Below are 23458 nucleotides of genomic sequence, written 5' to 3' on the forward strand. Positions count from 1 at the left end.
GTGGTATTTACCAAAGTTTATCATTTAAATTTCTATTAATCATTCCATTCCTAAGTTTATGTTCACCATTAATGCAGGTATATGTATACTAAGAAACATGTACAAAATATCCAGAGCATCATTACTCATTATCACCTAAAAATAGATATTACCCACATATAAACAATGCTGATGAATTATGGTATGTTTGTGGAATAGTATACAGCAACAAAAATGAACAAACCTCACAGCAACATGGTTGACTCAAGCATAATTCTGAGTGAAAGAAGCTAGACTTAAAACATTTTATATTATTTCCCTTTAAGTAGAGCTTAAAAAACACAATGCAAAATAAGGGAGGGAAGAACACAAAAGACTATGGTGACAATTCACGGCTGATTTGGTGGTGGTTATTTTACAAGGATTACGTCTGAGGAGAGAAACCAAACATTATACAAAAATGAACAGTGTTGTAAAATACATAAATGTAATAAAAAATAATAAAAATTAAAAAACAGAATGAAGTGATCCTCTTTAGGAGTGTGTCTATAGATGGCCTAACTATAAAGAAAAGTAAGGAAATGATTCCTAAAATTTAGGATAATGGCTACCTTAAGAAGGGAGGGGTTGGTGATTGGGAGGGTCTTGAGTGGGCCTTATGAAGTGCTGGGAATGTTCTGTTTCTTGTTCTGTTTGCTTCCTGATTATTTACTGAGGTTCACACTTTTATGTACTTTTTTGTATGTATGTCATATAAAGCGGAGTCAGTGTGCAGTATAGTTACTAAGAATATCAGCTGTGGATTTGGACAGCCTGAGTTCATACTCTGTTCGTTTTTACTGGGGCCCAGTAAAGGCCTGTTTAATGAAGTAGGCAAAGTCATTAACTCATGTTTCCCTTTTCGATGTGGTTGCTGTGTATACAGTGTATTTTGATTTGGGCATAACATTTGGTGAAGTGATATCTGAAGGGTAGATTCATGGGGTTGGTTTAAATGGGTAAATATTGTTGAGTGAACACAGTAGATTAAATAGTTTGTATGGTCTGACCTCATGTTCTTAACAACACAAAAGCAATTGACTGTATGCAGGAAGATTGTATTTTGACATGAATTATCAAAGAATTGCAAATTATAAGAATAATGTCTTGTGTTTTATCTTCAGGTTGGCAAAGGTTATAAGGAATAGCGTTAAGTGATAATGTGGGTAAATGGTCACACTCATTCACTGCTAGTAGAATAAAAGCTTTAAAATACAGGTATTTCAATTCTGAGGATTTGTGCTAAGGAAATAAAGTAAAAAAAGAGGTTATTATAGGGAAAAAAGTTCTAGTGAATTAAAAAAAATAAGAGAGGTGCAAATTAAAATTGAGATTCCAGTCCCCACATTACAAATTCTGTCAATATTCTGGAAGTTTGGAAATGCTCTTACAGCGCCTATGGGGAAACAGGCACTTGGGTGTTGCTAATGGGAATGTAAGTGCTACAACCTGTATGAGAAATTGGTCTAGAAATTGTACTACTTGGAATTTATCCTAAAGACATCCTAGGAAAAAATATAAAATATTCTCAGAACATTGTAGCATAAATTGTCATATTAATAGGCTGGAAATAACCCAGACGTCCACCCGCAGGGACGTCAGTATGGTGTACACCCACACAATCAAGTATGCCAGTGTGGAAAAGAGAGGAAGAGCTATGTCAACTTTTAATGAGGCTCTCTAGGCTATCTTGTCAGGTGGTTAAAATAAGGTACAGGGAGAATGTGTGTGTTTTTTCCCCTAAGAAAGGAGATGGAATATGAATACATGCTTATATGTATGCTAATGTTTTCACAGAGAAATAATGGAAGATGAAATTAAAAAAGCTAATAAAAATGATCATCTATAGTAGAAAGGAAGTTAGACTTCTCTGACTATTCCCTTAACAAAAAGTTTTTGACTTTGAGATGTGAAGATGATGTGTGTTGATATAAACAAAGAATCTATCTAAAGGAATCTCAAAATCAAAACCTACCTAGTGAGCATGCAGGCATTGGTACTATTTAACACTTTTAGCTCTGTGTCTGATTTTCATGCACTGTCTCATAGATTTCACAATAAAAACTATAAAGAAAGAGAGCTTGTAGTCAGTACATAAAGAAACCTTATAGAATCTAATTGCCAAAGGTGTGTTGGGATATCCATGGAATTAGTGCTCAGTTAGTCTCTCTGTGTCTCTTTTTCTCAACTCCAAAGTCCCTTTCTCCTTCTCTTTGCTTGAAAGCATCATTTTCCTGCTCTGACAATTGTCTTTTCTGCTCTTACATCATCTATGGACTTTTCCTAGATAGGAGGTTCAGTCTCTGACCCAACAAAGGCTCTACATAGTCTGCTTTGGTCTCTGATACCAACTCCAGATTTTTGGGAAGAGAACTGGACTGACTCTTGGGCAGGTGTTCACCCAATACCAATGTAGTATAGCCAGCAAGCTATACTTTGGTCATCAGACCTACCCCTTCCAAGGCTGTGGACAGGAGGAAATATTAAGAAAGGGTTGTAAGCTCCTCTAATATAATGTTGTCTATAATGGTGGAAGACTGAAACAATCTCTAGCTCTAATAATGGAGCTCTGGGTATTTGGCACAACCCATGGGATAATATTGGTCATTTAAATTATGATATAGCCCTATTTTAATGGACCCTGGACAATGTTCATAAATGTTTAATAATATTTGATGCGTGCAAACTTATGTATATATAAGCATACACACACATATAATTCAAAGTTCAGAATGGGGAGATATGATTGGAAAATTGCATTAGACAAGGGTACTTTTAAAGCACTAATCATTAGTCTAGTTGGTGAGTTTGCAAACAGTGGTATTGTTATTAAAGACTTTAGTTCTGTGTCTGCTTTTCATGCATTGTTTTGAGCAGGTGTTCACAGTAGAGATATAGATAGATGATAGATATTATGTATTTGCACACACACAATGAACCCTGGTATGAATGGAAACTATGGAAAATAATGGAAGGAATGAGCATGGTTATCTTTGACTAGTGGTGTTAAGATTGGTTGGTTTTTTGTTTCTGTTTTTGCTTTTCTATGGATATATTCTGTGATTTTTCTATACCAAATAATGGGTTATTTCAATAATAAAAGTTTGGAATTGTCAATGCAATATGTTTTTTTTTAAAGATTTATTTATTTATGCATACAAGAACTGGGGTATAAGCCAGAGTTGTGGGGGGTGAGAGGATTCACCAGAGACAGAGTAGGGAGCAGAACAGGCAGACTGACTGAAATACACTGCTGAGGGGAGCAGTGGGCGAGTCGGGAGAGGTCTGCTGCGCCATGTGGGTAACTCCCTGGCCAGGGATTGAACTCATTATGCAGTGGCTGCGGCGAGCTTCATAGGTTGCATCTTAACCCCTTGAACCACCAGGGAGGCCCACAAAATGTTTTCTTAACTATAATTTGCTCTACAATGAGCAAACCACTTGTTATTGTAATTTCAAAAAGTTAATTTCAAATAATATGAAGACATAAAGTCCTGCACTTAAGTGAAAAGTGAATTATTTTCCAAAAATGTGTTTTAAAAATAGAGCATAGGAGAGACTGAGCTTAGAATAGGTTTATTTTCATAGGCCTAGGAGATCTTGATTGACTTATTTAGTCCAATAAGCAGAGTTTGCAGTGAAGAAAATCTAGTGCCTAGTTAGAGTATTATGCCTAGAAATGTCATGTCCCTATTAAGAGATGTCACTCGGCGTGCTCTGCGTGGATTAGAACACCTAAAAAGTTGTCTGTTTTAGTGCCTGACTTTAAGTTAGAGGTCATCTAAGGAGTGACTGAGAGAGCTTGGGAAAGAACTTGCAGAAATGTGATTTCAGGCTCTAAGTACTGGAAAGGCTATTGTGGGAGGAGTAGTCAAAGAGCAGAATTGATTGGGAAGCAGATTTTACTTAGGTCAACGTCGGGAAGGTTTTTCTATTATTATCGCTGGGGGAGAAGGACTCTACAGAGTGGTGGAGACTGGGGTGCATCTGACTACTGTCTAGACTCAGTCCCTTGCTTGGGAGGTGTAAAGAAAGCCTCAGTCCTCCTGTTTCTCCTTGACTCTCATACTGTGACCACACTGTGCTAGCCACACCGACAACACTTCTGATATCAGATGGGTGGGTTTTTCCCCCTACACCTAATCATTCTGTGGCACTATAATCTCTAGCTAGAGATAGCATCAGATGTCACAGGTTAAAGACACACCTCACCAGACTGACCCCTGCTTCAGAGGCCAATTAAAAGCAGGTCTCCTGGTTACACACAACTTCTGTCTAATGTGGCTACAAATTGGAGGTTCCCATGATGTCTTCCCCCTTGAATCCAGTTATTTGCTGGAACAACTCACAGAACTCAAGGAAACACTTATATTTATGAAATCATTAAAGGGTATGACAAAGAATACAGATGAGCAGTCAGTGAAGAGAAATACAGGGTGAGATCAGGGAGGTTCTAGGCGGGGCCTCCTGCCCCCATGAAGTTGGGTTACTTCACCCACTGGGTATATGGGTGTGTATCCAACCTGTAAGCTCCCTGAACCTAGTACTTCTGGGATTTTTTTGGAGGTTTCATTATATAGGCATGATTGATTATTAACTCCTTTTCCAGCCCCTCTCTCTCTCTGGACAGTGGGAGAGTGGGGCTGACAATCTAAGCTTTGAATCATGGTTTGGTCTTTGTGGCTATCAGCCCCCACTCAATAACCTACCGAGAGTCACTTCACTAGGAGAAAAGACACGGCTGTCACAAAGGAAATGCCAAAGGATTTAGGAACAGTGTGTCAGGAGCCAAGGGCAAAGACCAAATATTAGAAGAAAAGATGCTTCCGGCGTTCTTATTGCTTAGGAAATTATAAGGGTTTTTGCAGTTCTGTGCAAGGGGAGAGACCAACCTTTGTTTTTTCTACTATGTCATAAGAGGAAAATTGGGTGGCATAAGCTTTAAGGTCTACCTTGTGAGGGTGTGAATTGATGGAAAAAAATAGATATTATTCACATGCCAAAAAATAACACTAAATTAAACTTAGATCATAAATAATTTGCCTGTCCTTTTTACTTTTATGTTGCTACCAAAGTCTGAAACTTCCAGTGTTAGAGGTTTACTTTATTAAATCATATTTTGTATGCAGAAGTGGACTTTGGGCTTCAGCATCTTGCTGTCTTAACTAGAAGAGGTTGAAAAGGGATTTTTAATTTTTTTTTAAATTTTTTACATCATTATTCATTTTTAAACAATATTTGCCCCCCCCTACCCCCTCAGGTGTAGTCCCTAATGCACCATCACCTCAGTCCCCTGTGCTCCTCCATCCCTTCCTCCCTCTGATCCCTCTCCCACCATCTCCCCTGTAGGATGTCTCTGGTTTATAATTGTCTGTTTTTGCTTTGTTGTGTTTTGTATGGTTATTATTTTTTTACACTGATGTCTTACTTGGTTCCCCTATATTCCTGCTATAAGTGAAACCATCCGATATTTTTTTTCCTTCTGGCTTATTTCACTGAGCATAATTCCTTCTAGCTACATCCATGTTGCTGCAAATGGCATGAGTTTATCTTTTTTGATTGCTGAATAATATTCCATTGTGTATATATACCACATCTTCTTGATCCAGTCATCAATTTTTGGGTATTTGGGTTGTTTCCAGGTTTTACCTATTGTAAATAATGGTGCAATATACATAGGGGTACAAGTGTTCTTTTGAATCAATGTGAACAGGGTTATTTAAATGCAGGGAAACATGTGCTTAATGAGTGCTCCTGGAAAGGTCGAGAAAGTAAACCACAGAACTCAGTTGCACCTGTGATTATGAGTGTGCCTACCTGGCTTTGAATTCTGTCTCTGTGCCTTAAGGTTTCCTTACCTGCAAAATAGCAATGATAATACCAGCACAAGCATGTTGTGAGCCTGGGAACATGGCCTTCAGTAAGCATTTCCCTTAATTACTCCTTGAGGACATCTTGCAGTTATTTAATAAATCATTAATGAATCATTAGTGAATGGGGGAGTTAGTAAAGGAATAAAATTACAAAAATCCTTTACCTGACTCTGGAAACAGTGACGTGCGCTTACTGCATGCAGAGGTGGTGCTCTGTATGCTGGCACTGAAGTCCAGTCTATTTAGTCCTAGATCCCAGCTCTGCCCTCTCTGTTCTGCCTAATTCAACCATTTGCTTTTTGAGAAATATTATTCTTGAACTAGGATTAATTCTGACTTACTTTGAAAAATGACTTTTTTTTAATGACTGGGTTGTGGCTGTCTGAAAATCCTTGGATGTGATGATTTGAATAATTTATGACTAGGTCTCCCAGAGTATAAAGCTTATGCCCAGAATATTTTTGGAAAGAGAATTGATTGCAACTAACAGATTTAAAAAAAAAAAAAGATACAAGATGGTTATGATTGCATTACTCTCAGATATTGAATTTTTCTTTTCATGTTTTTTAGAGAGTGAAGATCTGGAAAACACCAAGGTCACCTCTCCAGTGGTTTCTGCCCCTGATCCAGAACCCCATTCCTCACCTTACAGGTAGGAACAAACAACTGCTTTGGATAAAAATGCTTCGAAAGAGTTTTCTTCTGAGACAAGGAATTGGAGAAACAAGTGGACAGTGACTTTAATGTGGAAGATAAGTTGAAGCGAAGGGTATGGATGGTTTTGCCATTAATTAATCAACCCTTTATGTTTGGGCATCATGTCAGATGTATTTCAGGTTGTAAAATTTTCTTTTACTCTCAGAGCGTAAACCTGTAACACATAGTGTAGTGCCTTCATCTACTCCGGAAGACCGTGGTCAAATGTTAAGACATTTGAAATGGATCCCAGGTAGACTTTCAAGAAATTGTGTGGTTGGTTTTTACCCATAAAATGCGCGCATGTGCACACACACACAAACACACATGCACACACACAAATACACTGTGGGAGGCAGTACTTGATTATGGAGGACCCTCATGTTGTCATTCTTAATATCCCTCTGTGACCATCTCCTTCACGCAGCTTCACTGGCAGGCGTGTCAGTGATGGGAAGACTTGTATTGAGGCCTGGAATGAGTGGAAACCATGAAATATTAATGGAATAATTAATGGAGAGCACTTCGCTCATGCTTATCTCGTGCAGTAGAGCAGCTCGTGGTGCAGTGTCGTCCTGCAGAACTTGTGGTCTTTGTGCCCCACACAAAGTTGATGTCTGGGGTTAAGGAGGGAGTCAAGATTTAAAAACATCTGTTACTTCTCGAGTAGAAATTCTGTCTTCTTACCTTTGTATCTGAAATAAAACTTCTTTTCTCCCAGAATTCAGATGATGGAAGACAAGAGTGATTAATGTAATTACAATGCTATTGCTGATAATAATAGCTACACATTATTGAGTGTTTCTCTGTAATAATGATAATAAAATATTTACCTCTATGAAAGCTATTGGATTTTGGCACAGAAATGTTTTTTCCTCCTAAGAGTAAAAAGCATTTTTTTTTTTAAAGATTTATTTATTTATACAAGCACTGGGTACAGTCAGAAGCACGGGAGGGTGAGAGAATTCACCAGAGCTGGGAGCAGAGCAGGCAGAAGGACCGAAGTACACTGCTGAGGGGAGCAGCGGGCGGCAGGCGAGGTCTGCGCGCCATGTGGGACCCTCCTCCGGTGGCCGGGGAGCAGCCGGGGATCGAACCAGCGCTGCAGAGGCCGCGGGCAGCTTCGCAACCCAGCGCTCAACCGCTGCGCCACCGGGGAGGCCCAGAGTTTTTTAAAAAGCATTTTTGAGTAAGGAGCATAGAACATTTCTCTTACAAAACGGGATTTAATTTTAAAGTTTTGTTTCTAAAATCTAGTGTGTGGAGAAAAAAAAATCCAGCCAGTATGATCCCTGCAGGTCAGTGTCTGGGTTTTGGGTTTTGTGTGTGATACTGGAATACCATGCTAGGTGTAAACATGTTTTATCTCATTGAATCCCCAAATGACCCTAATGAAAGCAGTGTGCCTTTTTTCTTAAGACGTAGAAAATGCAACTGAATTCAGTTGTTTGCCTGAGTTCACACAGCTTTAGGTTTGTTTGACTCTAAAACTTATTCTCATGAGTAGCAGTGGAAGGGATTTTTTGCCTTCTATGCTTGGAGTTACCAGGTTATTATATGCAGCAGTCCATTTAGAAGATACAGTTTCCTCAAGGCTTTGGTTATTGGAGAGAATTCAAATACTCTGAGAACCCTCCATCTTCTCGCCACCTCCCTTTTTCTGCACCTGTTGATTTGAAGGATCTTTGGGGAATGGATTTTGGCACAGAACTGTTTTTTCCTCTTAAGAGTAACATTTTTGAGTAAGGAGCATGGAACATTTCTCTTACAAAACAGGATTTAATTTTAAAGTTTTGTTTCTAAAATCTAGTGTGTGAAGAAAAAAGTCCAGCCAGTATGACGCCTGCAGTTCAGTGTCTGGGTTTTGTGTGTGATATTGGAAATGGCAACGGGACAGCTCTGTCCTTTCTGGTGGCGCTGGCTGGCCAGGTTCTCCCCGCCGTCTGGGATGGCTTCCCTGCTCCCGGTCAGCACAGACCAGAAGGCTTACAGTGGAGTTTTCCTTTACGTGGTTTATCATCTGCATCAAGTGATTTGCAAGTTATCTTTCCCAAAATATCCTCCACTAATTCTTCAGAGCATAAAATGCTAATGTGAATATTAAATTTATGTGACTATTGCTTGTCCTGTTTTAAAAAATTATAAGCAGAACCTTACTTGTGCAAAATAGAGTGCACCAAGCAAAGCAGAGACTAAATTTTTGATGCCATATACAGTAAGATCAGGCTAATGGTCAGATTAACTGTTGTAGTCTCAAATTCCAAATATTGTAAATGGTAGTCTGATCCAAAATTCCACTTTAGGTGGAAAACAAATTATTGGCTTACTCATTTATTCATTCAACAAATATTTATTGAGTGTCTACTATTTGCTCATTCAACAGACATTTTTTAAGTGCCTGCTATGTACCTGGTACTGTTTCAGGCACTGAAGATACTGTACAGGAAAAGCTCCTGGCCTCACAGAGCTTATAGTCTAATGGGGAAGCAGGCAGAGCACAGGCATCCATCAGATTGCATCGGCTCTGTAGTGCCATCAACTGTAAAATGTGTTGTTATTTTTTACCATGAAAAAAGGAGAAAATACCCATGACAGAGTTTAGTGAGAGACACCCCGTCCCACATGGAACAGGGACCCCTAAACCTGCACCTTCAATGAAGAGAGAAACAGGAAAAATGCTTCCACACAGAAAAGGACAGCAAGGAAGCTTGAATGTCTCAAATTTGTGTAAGGAGAGAGAAGTCGTCTCTCCTGAGAATTTCAAACACAAGTCTGTAGTTACCAGTTTGTTGTGTAAATTCACTGTGCCATGGTGGTCTAAGCAACATCCTAAAACAGAATTTAATTTCAACTTATCTCAGTTGGTATGACGCCCAGGTGCTGGGAGAAGCAAATGCAAATCTCCTGTGGAAGGACTTGATGTCAGTGTAGGGCCATGGCAGTGTAGACACCAGCGACTTTGAGGATGTCTCATATTTCATTTGTATTAAAAACTGAAAACAAATAAGCATCTTGCAGTCAACACATATGGTAGGTGATGTGTTAGGCAGTAATAAGGGCAGTTAAGAAAGGACATCTGGGAGGCTGCCCGCAAGTGATGGCTGTGCAGAGGCTGAAGGAAGGGTGTTCTAAGGTTACCAGGGGAGAGTGTTCTAAGCGGGGCAATGACAGGCACAAAAACCTGCAAGTGGAAAGTGCCTGTGGAAGACTTGGGTATTCTGGGGGCCATTATGATGGGAGAGGACAGGGCAAGGCAAGGTGAGGTCATTCTTAGAGTTGAGGTCAGAGTGCAAAGGGCTTTGGGGTTAATGTGACAGGCTTGTCTGTGGGTGCTGTGCAGAAGGAGGGAATGAGACCCAGTTCCTGCAGTCTTCTAGTAGAGGAGACAGTCGTGTCAAGAATTAAAAAATGAACTATAATTACCAGGTTTAAGAGGATAGAATAGGCTTTTAGCCTAGACCAACTTACAGTTTACACAGGATTACCCAAACAAACCCACAAAAAGCAGCAGTGTCGCACAGCTCTGATTTTCTTTTTAAAAAAGATTTTATTTATTTTATTTTCGTGTAGAAGAACTGAGGTGAAGGCCAGAGGTGGAGGGTGAGAGGATTCACCAGAGACAGAGTGGGGAGCAGAACAGGCAGATCTACTGAAATACACTGCTGAGGAGCACAGCAGGCAAGACAGGAGAGGTCTGCTGTGCTGTATGTGGGGTCACCTCCCTGGCTGGGGACTGAACTCAGGCTGCTGGGGTGGTGGCACTGAGACTTAATCCCTAGGCCACCAGGGAGGCCCACTCTGGTTTTTTTTTTTTTTTTTTTTTTTTTTTTTTTTTTTTTTTCATAGTAACAGCCTCTTATTTATTTTGAGAATGGCTGGAGTGACTTGAATCCCCCCCCCCCAATAGTTCTGTTTTATCTGAAGAAGAGGTAATTTATAAACTAGGAGTGATGTTTCTTGCTTATGCTAAAAAAAGGAAGAGAGAATGGAAGGGCGGTGTGGGGAGAGAGTGAAGGAAAGGACAAGATCATGAAACAAACCAAATAGTAATTAGAATTATTATGAAGAAGTTTTGACTTAACAGACCCCCCAAAAGGGTATTTAATGACACTTGGGATCTCCAGAAGGGAGAAAAGAAGGAAGGAGGGCAAGAGGAACCAAGGAAGGAGCTCAGAAATTCCCAAATAGGCCCCCTGCTCCCCACTGTGGTTTATAGATCTATTTTCTCGTCACTTACTCAGCTCTTCTGAGGAAATGATGCCCTAAAAGTAGCGGCTCTCAGACCTTTTCACTCTTAAAAAATTATTGAGGGAATCTTGGTATATGTAGATTATATCTCTCAATGTTTACCATATTAGAAATTAAAACTGAAAAATCAGGCACTGTTCATTCATCTAAAAATAATAATAAGGAACTCATTACATGTTAATATAAATAAAATGTATCAAATGAAAAACAACTATTTTCCAAAGCAAAAATAATGCGTGGAGAGACATTGCAAATCTCTTTAATGTCTGGCTCACCTGGACAGTTGGGCCTCAGATCCGTATTCCTTCTGTGGAGCTCACATGTGAGGCAGCCTCTAGAAAACTCCACTGGTGTGGAGGATGGTGGGCCCGGCCTCTGAAGGTTGATTTGCCTTGAGTTTCTTCAGGACTGCTGTGTCTTTTTTTTTTTTTTTTTTTAAATGCTCGCCATCTCTTTTTTTTTTTTTTTCTTTAATATTTATTTATTTATTTATACATGCACCGGGTACAGTCAGAAGCACGGGAGGGTGAGAGAATTCACCAGAGCCAGAGCGGGGAGCAGAGCAGGCAGAAGGACCGAAGCACACTGCTGAGGGGTGCCGGGCGGCAGGAGAGGTCTGCGCGCCATGTGGGACCCTCCTGCGGTGGCCGGGGAGCAGCCAGGGATCGAACTGGCGCTGCAGAGGCTGCGGGCAGCTTCGGAACCCAGTGCTCAACCGCTGCGCCACCGGGGAGGCCCAGGACTGCTGTGTCTTAATAGAGTCCTTGGATTGACACTTTTTCTTCCTCTGAGAGGCCACAGATGGTATCTCCAGTGGGTGAAGATGTCACAGAAGATCTGCGGAAGGCAGCTGTGGAGGCTCAGGCCTTGGTGGAACAGGAATTGTCTGCAGACCAGGGCGAGGTCCTCAACAAGGTAGGAAGCGCGTGTTCGCTCGCTCTTAGGAAAGGAGGCCCTTGTGGCACCAGAACTTGGATATGTGTTGATGGGTTGGACTTGGAAGCACGGAATTCTCTTTGCTCTCCTTAGGATATCTCACTTTTAATTATTTAGAGAATGCTCATTTGTATTTTCCCTCGGGCCCATCCCTGTGGTAGCACCTGCTCAATAAATGAAGCGTTAAGAACAAGTAGTCAGGTGTTCCCTAAAAACTTCTCCATGTGAGGGGCCTCGAACCTTTGGACTGTGTCTCCGTCTCATTTTTCTCATGGCGGATGTACTCAGTATTTATGGCAGAGTCCAGAGAGGTGGTATTGATAGCAGTGGCCTCCCTGCACTGGAGTAACAGGTTGTTTATATAATTTATATATATATATATATATATATGTATATATATGTATGTATTAAAATAATAAGTGGTATTGGTATCAATAGAGATAATACCAAACATCATTACATTTGCATAAAGCTTTATAGTTCACAAGGCAGTTGGATCCACAACACTCTGTATTCCTGACAACAACCCTGTGAGGTATGTCTCCATTTTATAGGTGAGGAAACTGGGGTTAAGAGTTGTTGGTTGGTGACTTTACTAAGGCTGTGCAGCTAATAAGCCGTGAATGAAATACTTCGTTTAGACGTCTGGAAGAAGAAGGACTCCTTCAAGCAAGTTAACCAAAGTCTGATTCACCTCATTTAACAGTGGAGAGAAGAGCTGAAGGGCTTATTCTCCAGAAACGTAGTATGAGAATATAGTCTGGGAGGATTACAAAATGTTTTTACTAATTCATTTTTTGCGAATATAATTCTCATCCCTTACCTGAAATGCTGTGTCACTGATGTGCTCACCTGTATGGGCAGTAGCTATAAATTTCTTCTTGAGTTGCCTGCCAACTGCTTGGAGAAGGAGCAGGAAATTAAGGCTTAATTGCATGAAACAGGGCAACAGTAATCTCAGTGATTAGAAGTGAAACCCGCTAGGGAGAATTGGCAGGCTCCTTCTGTGGGTTAGCAAGGGCTCTGAGTAGCAAGAGACATTTGTACTCTTCGTGCAGGATAGACCTCGGGTAGCAAACAGCCCGTTCACTGCACACTCTGGGACCGGTCCAAAATGAAATTGTAGTTGTTTGTGGAACACTGCTGGGGGGTAGGACAACTGTAGGACGAGCCCTCCAGGGTGTGCCATGGATGAGAGGGACAAAGAGAAAAGAGAAAACAGATTCTCTCTCTGTGCAGTGCTTTGGTGAATTGACTGACAGTGGTCTGGAAGTAGCCCTTGAGTGGCAATGGTCGTAGGTGAGAATGTGGCAGAGTGGGAGTCAAGCTGGACTCCAGGGGCAAGAGCTGCCATGAGAGAAGCCCCAGAGAGGTGCTCTGCAGGCCAGGGGGAGACCAGGGCATGACGCTGAAAAGCCCCTGATGCCAAAGTCAGTAACAGGCTTTGACGATGTTCACAGGCAACGGTTTTTTACAAAGGGTCCGGAGTGGGGAGCTGCAAAATGTAGGGGAGAACAAGCGTCTTTGAAGTAGGGAACATTGGGATGACATGAAAAAAGTTAGTAGAATATATCAGCAGCCCGTGACTGGAGGAAGGCGGAGGAATGTTTGCCAGCATGTTAGGGAGAGTGGCAGTAACAGCATAGGGCTGAGCGGCCTTCGTTTGGAAAAAGATTAATTGGAACCTGCCATTCTGATATGTCCTCTAACCAGAATCCTGTCGTGCAGATGGCCAAGTACCAAGCCCCACAAAGGTCTGGGGACATCGTGATGATCCAGTCTGAGCACACAGGAACTATAGATATTCTCTCAGCGGATTTGGAATCTGCGGATCTTCTGGGGGACCACAGGAAAGGTGAGACCTTTGTGGGGGGTGGGAGGTGGACTTTTGGTTCCCCATGGGTGCTTAAAGGAAGTCAGGCAGATAAGATGCAAAGAAAGGAAGTGACGCGTGAAGGGTAGTCCAAGAAGCCAGTAGAGTGGATGTCTCTGACTGTGACCCACCTCCCTAGACAGCGCGCCGGGCGCGGCAGCCTCCCCTCTGCGCGTCTCGGTAGTAAACCGCCTGTCCTTTCAGTCTCCCCGCCTCTGATGGCACCTCCCTGCATCTGGACCCGCGCCAAGATGAAGGAATTCAAAAGCAGGCTGGGCAAAGAGAAGAACTGCCGCCTGGTGGTGAGGCGCGGCGAGGTGGTGACCGTCCGGGTACCCACCCATCCGGAGGGGAAGCGTGTCTGCTGGGAGTTCGCGACGGATGACTATGACATTGGCTTTGGCGTCTACTTTGACTGGACCCCAGTAACCAGCACCGACATCACCGTGCAGGTCAGCGACTCCAGTGAGGACGAGGATGAAGACGAGGAAGAGGAGGAAGACAGTGAAGGCAAGTCCAGCCTTGCGAGCTAAGCCCAACGGCGTGGCCAGAGCCAGGCCTCAGTGGGCACCTGGTGGGCTGGCGGTGGCACCTCCCCAGAAGCCCCCGCTTTCTCTCAGGACCTAGCTATTCACCTGGAACATCTCCTGGGGGCTGGCTGGGCGGGGAGGCGTCGGAAGGGGCTCCTGTGTAGAGAGGTGATATTTTTCAGTCACAGGTAAATCTGAGGTGGTTTCTTTTTCTGTCTCAGTTTGGGGCGTTTCCATTTCTTCTGGCCTAGACCCCACTGGGTGATTACAGTTGGCTAGCCGTGCCCATGCTTGCCCTGCTCCTCACTCACAGCTCACTGGCTGCTGTTTCCTTCTTTACTTCATGCCCAAAGCAGTTTAAAAAATAGTCTGCCGCCGTCCCAGCTGTCGCAGTCCCCCCTCAGGATGGCTCTGGGCCGATCGCTTGCATCTCACAAGCTTAGGTTCTGAGCTTTAGCCTTACTCCTTGATTTTCCTTCTATAATTTTAAAATCAATCCCTTGCTTCCTTCTTTATGGAAAAGCAAGTCAACAGGGAAGTCTTCAGGTGCTGGGGGAGGAGAACCTGATACCTGCTCTGTGTCTCTGTAGGAGGCCAAGCCGGGGGCTCCGTCTCTCAGCGCAGGCCCATGTCTGCGTCTCCCACAGCCACTGGTTCTTTCACCTGTTGGATGAGAGAGTATCAGAATCTTCCCTTCTGTAATAAATGTGTTTTCTGCCCCTTAGAAATGTCTAGACACTTTGGGAGCTGGGGAGGCTCTATAAGAACAATTGTTGTTTCTCAGTAGAGATGTTACTGGCACTTGGGGTGGGGTGCTTCTTTCTTGAGCAGGGTTTAGTGCTAAATGCCAGTATCACCCATTAGTCACGCCGATGACCCAGAGGCCACCAGACCATATGCCTGTTGGAGGGCAGTTAGTACCCCCACCCCTGCCGGCCGGGGAAGCCACTGGGCGTCCTGCTCCCTCTTCTACCTGCAGGTCAGATGTATTTGGTCTCTGAACTCATATCCAAACACTCATTTTGCTCATGCAGACCCTGTCCCAGTTGGAGATGTGGAGAGAGGCTCCAGGAGCTCCCTGCGGGGTCGCTATGGGGAAGTCATGCCCGTGTACCGGCGGGACAGCCACCGAGACGTGCAGGCTGGCAGCCACGACTACCCCGGGGAGGGCATCTACCTGCTCAAGTTTGACAACTCCTACTCCCTGCTACGCAACAAGACACTCTACTTTCACGTCTACTACACGAGCTGAAGGTTCACTGGGACGGGAGGCAGGCGGGTCTTGGCTGGCTGGAGCAGGCTGCCCGCTGGCGCCTCTTGCTGCCAAGAGGCCGGAGCTGAAGGTGGAGTGTGTGGCTCCTGGCCCATGTGCCCTGCCTGACTGTTGACCCCACATTGCTTTTCCCCTTCTTGGCTTCTGCAGATGGTGGTGTAGTACCCCTATTTTGTGGCCCCTGACTCACACTCTTCTTGCTTTGGACTCCAGTCAAAGCTCTCTATGAAAGAACCTACCAGGCAAAAGCCTGAAAGGAAATTGGGTGTCATCTTTTAAAAATAAGCTTGCTCTGGTGCAAGGTATATTATCCTAGCTGCTGCTCTCTCTTCTCCCAGGGCCTTTATTGCATTGATTGGCACCCACTCTTTTTACTTTCTAAAAGTGCCAGAAGAGAGAAAAGCACATGGTCTCTGAAAGAACCCAGTATCTCGGACGGAGAAAGCTCTGTCCAGCCTCACACCACTGCCATATTCCCGCCTGCTGGTTCTCTGCGGCCTCTAGCCCAGGCTGGGTGCCCTCACTGCCTTTGGAGGGGTGGTATTAGTCCTGATGGCTCGACTCTGCCTCCTCCCCTCCTCTTTTCTGTCCCTGAGTCTGTCAGCCGTCACAGCAAGAGCTCCCATGCAGTCGATAGTGATGACCAGTGTATCCTAAGATCTGGGAAGAAAAACGGATTCCATAACTTCCTATGTCGACAGGCGGTTTCCCTCACCCAGGCCTCTGGTGGTCAGAGGGGACGGGATACAAATAGTGACTGGATTGATCTCAGATCACACATTTTTGAAAATCAAGTGTTACTAAATTATTGTTTCTGTAATCAAAGAAGCAGGCCTGTGATCTGAGAGAGAAGGTTATGTAACAGCGACACTCCAGGTTTCCTGCCATTTCTTTGTCTTTACAGCGGGGTGTTATTTAGAAGTTTTGCTTTGGAACAATTCATTTTCCAAAGCTGCCGGCTTTAGGTTTCTTGCATGGAGTGTTTCAAGCGTATGGTGTTCAAGGTCTCAGGAGAGGGGAGAACGACACTCCACTGTTGCTGCTGCTGGAGTTTGTTCTTTCCTAGGCCAAAGCTTTCATTTCTCTGGCTGTGGCTTTCCACTCTAGCACCCCGACATCCAGAAGTGCCGCAGGGTGCTGCAGCCAGGCCACCAGAGATGCGGGGTGTGGGGTCTCGTGCGGTGGAGGAGGCAGAGCAGGGACTGCTGTGGTTGGTGGTCTGTTCTCCTTGCTGCTTTTTCCTTGTTCAAGTCTGTTACTGCCTTAGAATCATGAGAAATAATTAGATTTATTTATTACTTTATTTATTTTTTTTTAGCACATTTCATTTTGCCTTTGAAACAGTTTCCGTCTGTTTCTCAGAAGGCTCCCGTCTACTCTGAGCCATCAAGGCCGCCTCTTGGATGGAGTTAAAGATGAGGATTTTAGGAGCAGTGGGGCGTGATCGTGTTCCATTCCTGTAGGTTCATCCCGGGGTGCTTTGGGAGGAGTCTTTCCCTCCTCGAGGGATGACTGGCTGTGAAGAATTCTAGGTTCTGGTGAGGGACTGTCCACTTGCCTAGGATGGCGTGTGCAGCAGAAGGGACTCGCCAGTTAGCCTAGATTCCAGGATTTCAAAGTCCTGGGCCTCCTTTGAGGACTCACCTTCTTCCCATTCTCCTTCACTGGTCCCTTCCTGTGGGGTGCCTTGCACCAAACCGCCCCTCCCTACAGGAGCAGGGGCTTGAAGAACACAGGGCTCCCTGTGTGGTGGGTAGCCGCTCCTGTGTCGTGAATGAAGTGCGAGAAGGCAGCACCTTCTGCTCTCTGGGAGCAGAGCCCAGTGGGACAGGGCGCTGGTGCTATCGCACCCCGTTCTCCGAGCAGCAGCAGACCTCCATTATTTCACTCATGAGAAGATGTGGTAGAGGGTTACACTGGCCAAAATGTACATACCTTGTAAGAAATGAGAAATTAGTGGCTGACTGGGCAGCGAAAAGCCAACTGCTGCGTGTCCTCCCATCAGAGCCGAGGGACCACCCTTTCATCACGGATGTCGAATCATGCCTTAGCTAAGTGAATATAGTCTTTATAAAACAATTTTCTACTGGGCTGTTCTCCACTTAGCAAAACCTTGCTTATTTTTCTTGGTTCTTGTTAACTTCTGACTTTCTTAGAATGGAGCGGTGAGGCCATCGGGAGCTCCCTGGGATAACACTCTTGTTTGTTTTTGCCATGAAAGTCCCTGTTCCCATTTTCTTTGGAATCCTAGTTTTGTTACATCAGGGAAGCCCGAGGGCCATGTCCGCACCGCCTCTGTGTGCCTCTTACTGTCTGATCACTGTTGAGGTCCCGGACACCGCCACAGCGCGTCCCGTATTGCTGTTTCACTAGCAGTCCGGGTTTCTTTGTTCACGTGAGCACAAAACAGCTAAAAGAAGATGTTTTCAATGTCTGATTCCGTGCACTGTTCTGAATATCTGAAATTGCTGAACTTTAGAGATAAAATATTGTTTACTGAAGCACAGGTATCCTGAGAATGTCATAGCCCAGCAAATCCTAAGAGGCCCCGTCCCTTGGTCTCTCGCTGTCCAAGCTTATAGAACCAAACGGAATGGAAACCATTCATGGTCACCTCACCCTGCTCTCGAGAGCACAAATTAAATATTCAGAAGAAAGTGCTTCATAGTAGAAGGGAGACTGGAATTTTCTACACAGAATGGCTGAGTTCTAAAATTTCTTCCGTTTGTTTAGTGTGGCTACTCTGTTGAGAGATGGGGCTTTTAAAATAGGAAGGGCTGTCCAAAGGGTTACTGTTTCCCAATAATTTATTTTGAAAAATTTTCAGTGAACAGAAAACTTAAAGGGAGCTTACAGTAAATACCCAAATGTGGACCCACTGCATAGGTTTTTAAGTTACAAACAAAGATTCTATCATTTGTTCCTATTGAAAAGTGTCCCTTGGAGCATGTGTCCCGCATAGACCTTGTCTCTCCCGGGCCAGAAGCTCTTAGTTTTTTTGTTTCGTTTTTTTTTAAGCAGACGCGTTTCAGCCAATGTGAGTTACCTGGGAGTGGTCCTTGTGAAAATGTTTCTTGTGCTCCATGTTTCAGAACTCAGGCCTCCTTCAGACCATGCCTTCTGCTCTTTTCTCGTCAAAGTGAGGGTGATTGTGAAGCTGTTCCGGAGGCCCCTGTTCTGGCCTCTGCTGCTCAATGATACGTCGTCAGGACTCAAGTTAAAACTCAATCTCCAGACAGTGTGTAGCTTTATATTGGAAGTAGATAGCAACTTGAAATTAGGCCATTCTTTACTTAGTTTTTCTTAATTGATTCATGCACTTTAAAAATATTTTTATCTGTTATTTAGGAAAGAAAATCTAAGACTTTAAAACAGTATATATTGTCCCTTTAATATGTATATGGAAAAGTTGAACCTGAAAGTTCACTCTGTTGTATTAATCGGTGGGGTTACTGTAATCAGTGGTTTTTATTGTAAAACTTATCATTTATAGAAAATATCTGAGTTTTAAGTTTTTGATGAGTCCTATCCAGTCCCTCTTTGAAAGAATTAGGTGACTCCCAAACCCTAAAGTCTGTATTTTTGTATTTATTTTTTAAGACCACTTTTCTGCAAAAGGTTGCCTTTTAGCACCAAAGCATATGACTCAAAGGTATGAAGTTGAGTTACCCTAATATTTACATCACAGACTATTGTTTTAGTGGCAGGTGAGGGGGGGGTATGAAACAATTTTGTGCATCTTGAGAACTGCCTTTTTAAATTGATTGAAAGTGATAAAATCTGAATGAAACGCGAGGAAGAGGAAAGCTATCATATGTATGCCAGAACTTTGCTCATCTCCCCATTTTGTTTAGTTTATTTGTTTGCATGTCATTAGTTGACATTGTTCTTTAAGCCTCACTGTCACACTTATGTTGATTGGAAAAATCCCCAAACGATCTTGCTGTCTTTCCCAACAGCATTAGCTTTAGAGTAAGTCTCCTCTGCTGGGTGTGACTGTCACCTGAGGACTGACTTCATCTCTGAGTTCTCTGGGACATAGAGTCTTAGGCCTTGACAAAAGATGGTGCAATTAGAAAGATGCCAGGAACAGCTCCGTTTGTGCCACTGTAACCTCCATAGATTTTGACCGTGGCCAAGAAAGGCATGAGTTGGGAATTCTGACCCGTGACACACAAGAGCCTGAACCCTTGAGTAAGTGTTTATAACAAGCTGTGCCCCTGTAATATGACCCCCTCATTGGGTACAGGAATCGCTACCTTCTTTAATCCATGTGGGTTGTCATTCACACAGCAGCCAATGCAACGCACCAGACAGTTCATTCTTGTAGAGTGTCTGCTCTAAAATCTCTGCTGGGTCTTAGAGGTCCACATCAACCTCTGTACTAGCATCTTCCCGTGTGGCCAAAAGTGTAGAACTGTAGAAAACCAAATATGCTGAAAAAAGGAAGAACACCAACCCTCAAGAATTTTAGTGGTTGAAAAGACTTGGAAGGTAGTTTTACTTTTTTTTTTTTTTAGTTTTACTTTTTGTGGTTGTTGTGAAGGACAGCTTGTTACGGGAGTTTTGCTCTTTAGATCAAGTTGTACTCACTTTGTTATTTGGTCGTGTCTAGGGAACCATGGTGCATGATTCTTCAGGAATGAGTAGGGAATGGTTTTCTAAAGCCAATCACAAGCCTAGTGTTCTCCCACAGCCCTGGGTATAGAGAGCATCCATATGGCCAACATCCCGGTCTTCATGCACAGGAGATGCTAGCCCTAGGTCCTCCCTCCCACACAGTTGTGAAGCAAGGAGAGTTTGTAGGCTCCCTCCATTTCTGTCTGATGCCTTGTTTATGGTATTGTTTACACTGGCAGTGTGCTACCCAAGGCCTCTGTTTACACGATAAATTAGAATTAGATAATAGTAGAGTTGGTAGAGAAGGCAGTCAATCCTGGTTGGAAGTAAGGCTGGGGAGGGACTGTGATGATTTATAGTCACAGATCTGCATAGCTGGGTAACTCATGTAAGACTGCAGTGAGAGCTACCTAAGCGAATGAAGAGGATGTGGCCATGCTGCTTTGAAGTGGATGACAATTAATTGAGTTGGAGAATAGATAGCATCTCTGGGAAGCATACTCTGTCACTGGCTGTGCAGTTTCAGTGTGAGCCTGTGGCTCTTCCAGCGTTCTCAGAGCCTGACTTCAGCGGGTGGTGGATGGTGACTTTGACATTCCATGAAGGAACCCTCCCTGGGAATTGGCTTCTGGTGGCCTCTTTTCTGGGATTGGGGCAGGGGACACGCAAGCAAGAACTGTTTTCATTCATTTGGTCCTGGCAATGGTCAGTGACACACCCCTTTGCTGTAACCTTTGGGTATCCCTTTGACATCATCAGTTACTTAGATCCCTCAGTTAGGGCAGGATTTGGGACCCAAAAGGCGAGGTAAACTTAGTGAAGTGTTGTATAGCCGATTCAGTGCTCTCTGAAGTGTTGCATTGCTTCTGTCTGGACCAAGAAGGCTGCACAAAGCCCCTTCTGTTTGGTCTCTTGTCACTAGAGAAGAAAACCCAATGAATTGCCTAAAGCCTTTAGAGGGGAGTTCATTTAAAAACAGTCATTTCCTCAAAAACTTAAGTTCAAAGGCAAGATACCCACTTTGAAATTATTTGTAGTCCTGGTCACTGGTTTGAACTCATGGTCTGATTTCTATTGCATATGCTTTAATTTCTTTTAGGCCCCAGGCATGTGGACCAGAGTTAATTTCAAGGCTCTTTTTCATCCTTTAGAGATAAGGAGAGTGCCCCAGAAATCAAGAGACATGGGTTTCTGTATTAAATCCCACAGTTCCCTGTCAGTTTAAGCAGGTAGTTTTGGCTTCTCTAGGGGTGAAATATATGTGAAATGATTGCCAGAGGGACAAAGTGTATTTTCTGTAAGTTCTGATAAAGGATCATGAACAATTTGAAGGATTTGGTGTGAAATGCTGGAAGGGGCTCTTCCTGAACACTTCTCCTCACTCAGGTTTGAAATGCCTATAATGCCTGTCATGTTACCTGTGATTGATTGTTATTACTGACTTTTAGGTTCAGGCTAAGAATCATCTGAAAAACAGTATCTTAATTTCCTCCCTTACGTCCTAAACAATACTTCTGAGAAATTCCATATTAAAATCTTCTGAGAGTATTGTCCGTCAACGAATATGTTTTCATTTAATCAAGTTGAATTATTTCTGTTTAGCCATGTTCAAGAACAAGTAAAGTCTGGAAGAAACAGTCTTGTAACCTATGACTCTGCTTCACCTGTTTGCCCTTTAATAGTGGAAGTGTTTTGATTCCCAGAAGTAAGCTGCGTTATGATCAAAGTGGTGGATTTTAAGAAAACCAGACTTTGGGTAAAGATCATTGGCATGGAGGTGCTAGAGTTTTCTCCAACTACGTCATGCCATGTAGCTACGTCTGAAAGGCCTGTTTTGGTGCCAGGAGCTAGAGCTGTCAGTGATTGAAAGATGATCATGCTTTCTTGCTAAGTATTTAAGCAACTGGCAACCAGGAAGGCCCTCTTTTCTTATTGTTCTGTAGACCACACTGATGCTGACAGTATAAAAAGGGGTCTGGAAAGGAAACTGCCACAGTTTTTCTTTAAAATGCAAGAGTATCCTAACAGTCATTTGTCACAATGAACTTGTTTGACATGTCCCCTATCATGGGAACGCTGTTAACATCCCCTGTGGTTTCTAAGAGCTCTGTACCAAATTGTTACTTAATCCTTATGTCCTGCTGAGTGGTTTTTCTTTTAAAATACCATAATTTGTCACCCGTGACACTGAACTCGTTGCTGTGGTACACAGATGATCCTGAGCTATGGGTCTTCAAGTCTTCAAGCAGCTCAGTCCCTGTGTTTTTATATTATGTAACAATTTTGTGATGCTTTTGTGCATTCTTGGTCTTCTCTTCCGAGTTTTGAAATCTGTCATAAATAAACTTTTTCACTATGCACCTGAAATGCTGGATTTGTATGTATTTTTTTTTTAAGATTTATTTATTTATACAAGAACCAGGGTACAGGCCAGATGCGTGGGAGGGTGAGTGGATTCACCAGAGACAGAGCGGGGAACAGAACAGGCAGACTGAAGAAACACACTGCTGAGGGGAGCAGTGGGTGAGACAAGAGAGGTCTACCCTGCCATGTGAGTTGCTCTGTGGCCAGCGGGGATCGAACCAGCACTGCAGAGGCTGTGGACAGCTTCATAGCGTGGCGCTCAACTGCCTGTGCCACCAGGGAGGCCCTAGAGTTGCATCTTAATGAGCCTGATTTAATTTTTTAATCTTTGATCTCTCCTCTGCATCTTTTTTTTTTAATATCCAAAAGGGAAGGTTTATTGTAAAGGGAGAGAGGATAAAGAATGCTTGCGCAGACCCAAGTGGGCAGAAGGAGCTACCCCAAGAGGGACATGTTTGTTGAAAGGGAAGCCTGTGTAGGCACAGGGGAACAGAAGGGCTGCTGCCTCTTCTCTGCCTCTTAAGAGGAAAAGTATTCTACAAATCTATATTAATTATTTTATAATCGCTTAAGGTTATTAACATTAACAGTTAAAAACAAGATGAAATTAATGGTAGATCTAGATCTTTCACCTATCATCTAAATTCATTGCAAAGTATCAACTGGGGGCTGGGTCCAATGGCAGAAAAATCGGGTTTGGAATGATGATTACTGAAGAGATCGCTATTGAGTTTTATGTCAGATTTTGGTCCCCAGTGATGTTCATTTTCCAATGAACAAGTAGTTTTAATTCAGCCTATTTTCATTTACCTAAATGACATCTCTTATAACATCGCCCCTGCACAACCCTGGTGGCCATGACCGATGAGGAGGACTCTCATCTGAGCAGGAAGCGAGCCCAGTGATATCTTCTTCAGCACTACCTGTGGTTCTAAGATGAGCCTGTTTAACCTTTCTCTGTTTTCTATTGCAGCATATTTAGAGATTGTTGTATAAAGGAGGAAAAGACCTGAAATAATGGTGAGTT

General features: G+C 43.2%; 1 protein-coding gene across 2 annotated transcripts in view; it reads left to right on the forward strand.

The window, feature by feature from the left end:
• Nucleotides 1-22459, forward strand: part of TMED8 (transmembrane p24 trafficking protein family member 8) — a 32739-nt gene extending 10280 nt beyond the window's left edge. For both annotated transcript variants that reach the window (XM_037503785.2, XM_037503784.2), the window contains exons 2-6: nucleotides 6462-6543; nucleotides 11630-11750; nucleotides 13500-13626; nucleotides 13849-14154; nucleotides 15209-22459. In XM_037503785.2, coding sequence (XP_037359682.1) covers nucleotides 11637-11750; nucleotides 13500-13626; nucleotides 13849-14154; nucleotides 15209-15426 — 765 coding nt within the window. In that variant the 5' untranslated portion in view covers nucleotides 6462-6543; nucleotides 11630-11636 and the 3' untranslated portion in view covers nucleotides 15427-22459. The remainder of the gene's footprint in view (nucleotides 1-6461; nucleotides 6544-11629; nucleotides 11751-13499; nucleotides 13627-13848; nucleotides 14155-15208) is intronic.
• Nucleotides 22460-23458: the final 999 nt, after the last annotated feature.

This window comes from Talpa occidentalis, unplaced genomic scaffold (assembly GCF_014898055.3).
Source record: "Talpa occidentalis isolate TD23 unplaced genomic scaffold, MPIMG_talOcc4v2.1 talOcc4.11, whole genome shotgun sequence".
In the NCBI taxonomy this organism is placed as follows: Eukaryota; Metazoa; Chordata; class Mammalia; order Eulipotyphla; family Talpidae; genus Talpa; species Talpa occidentalis.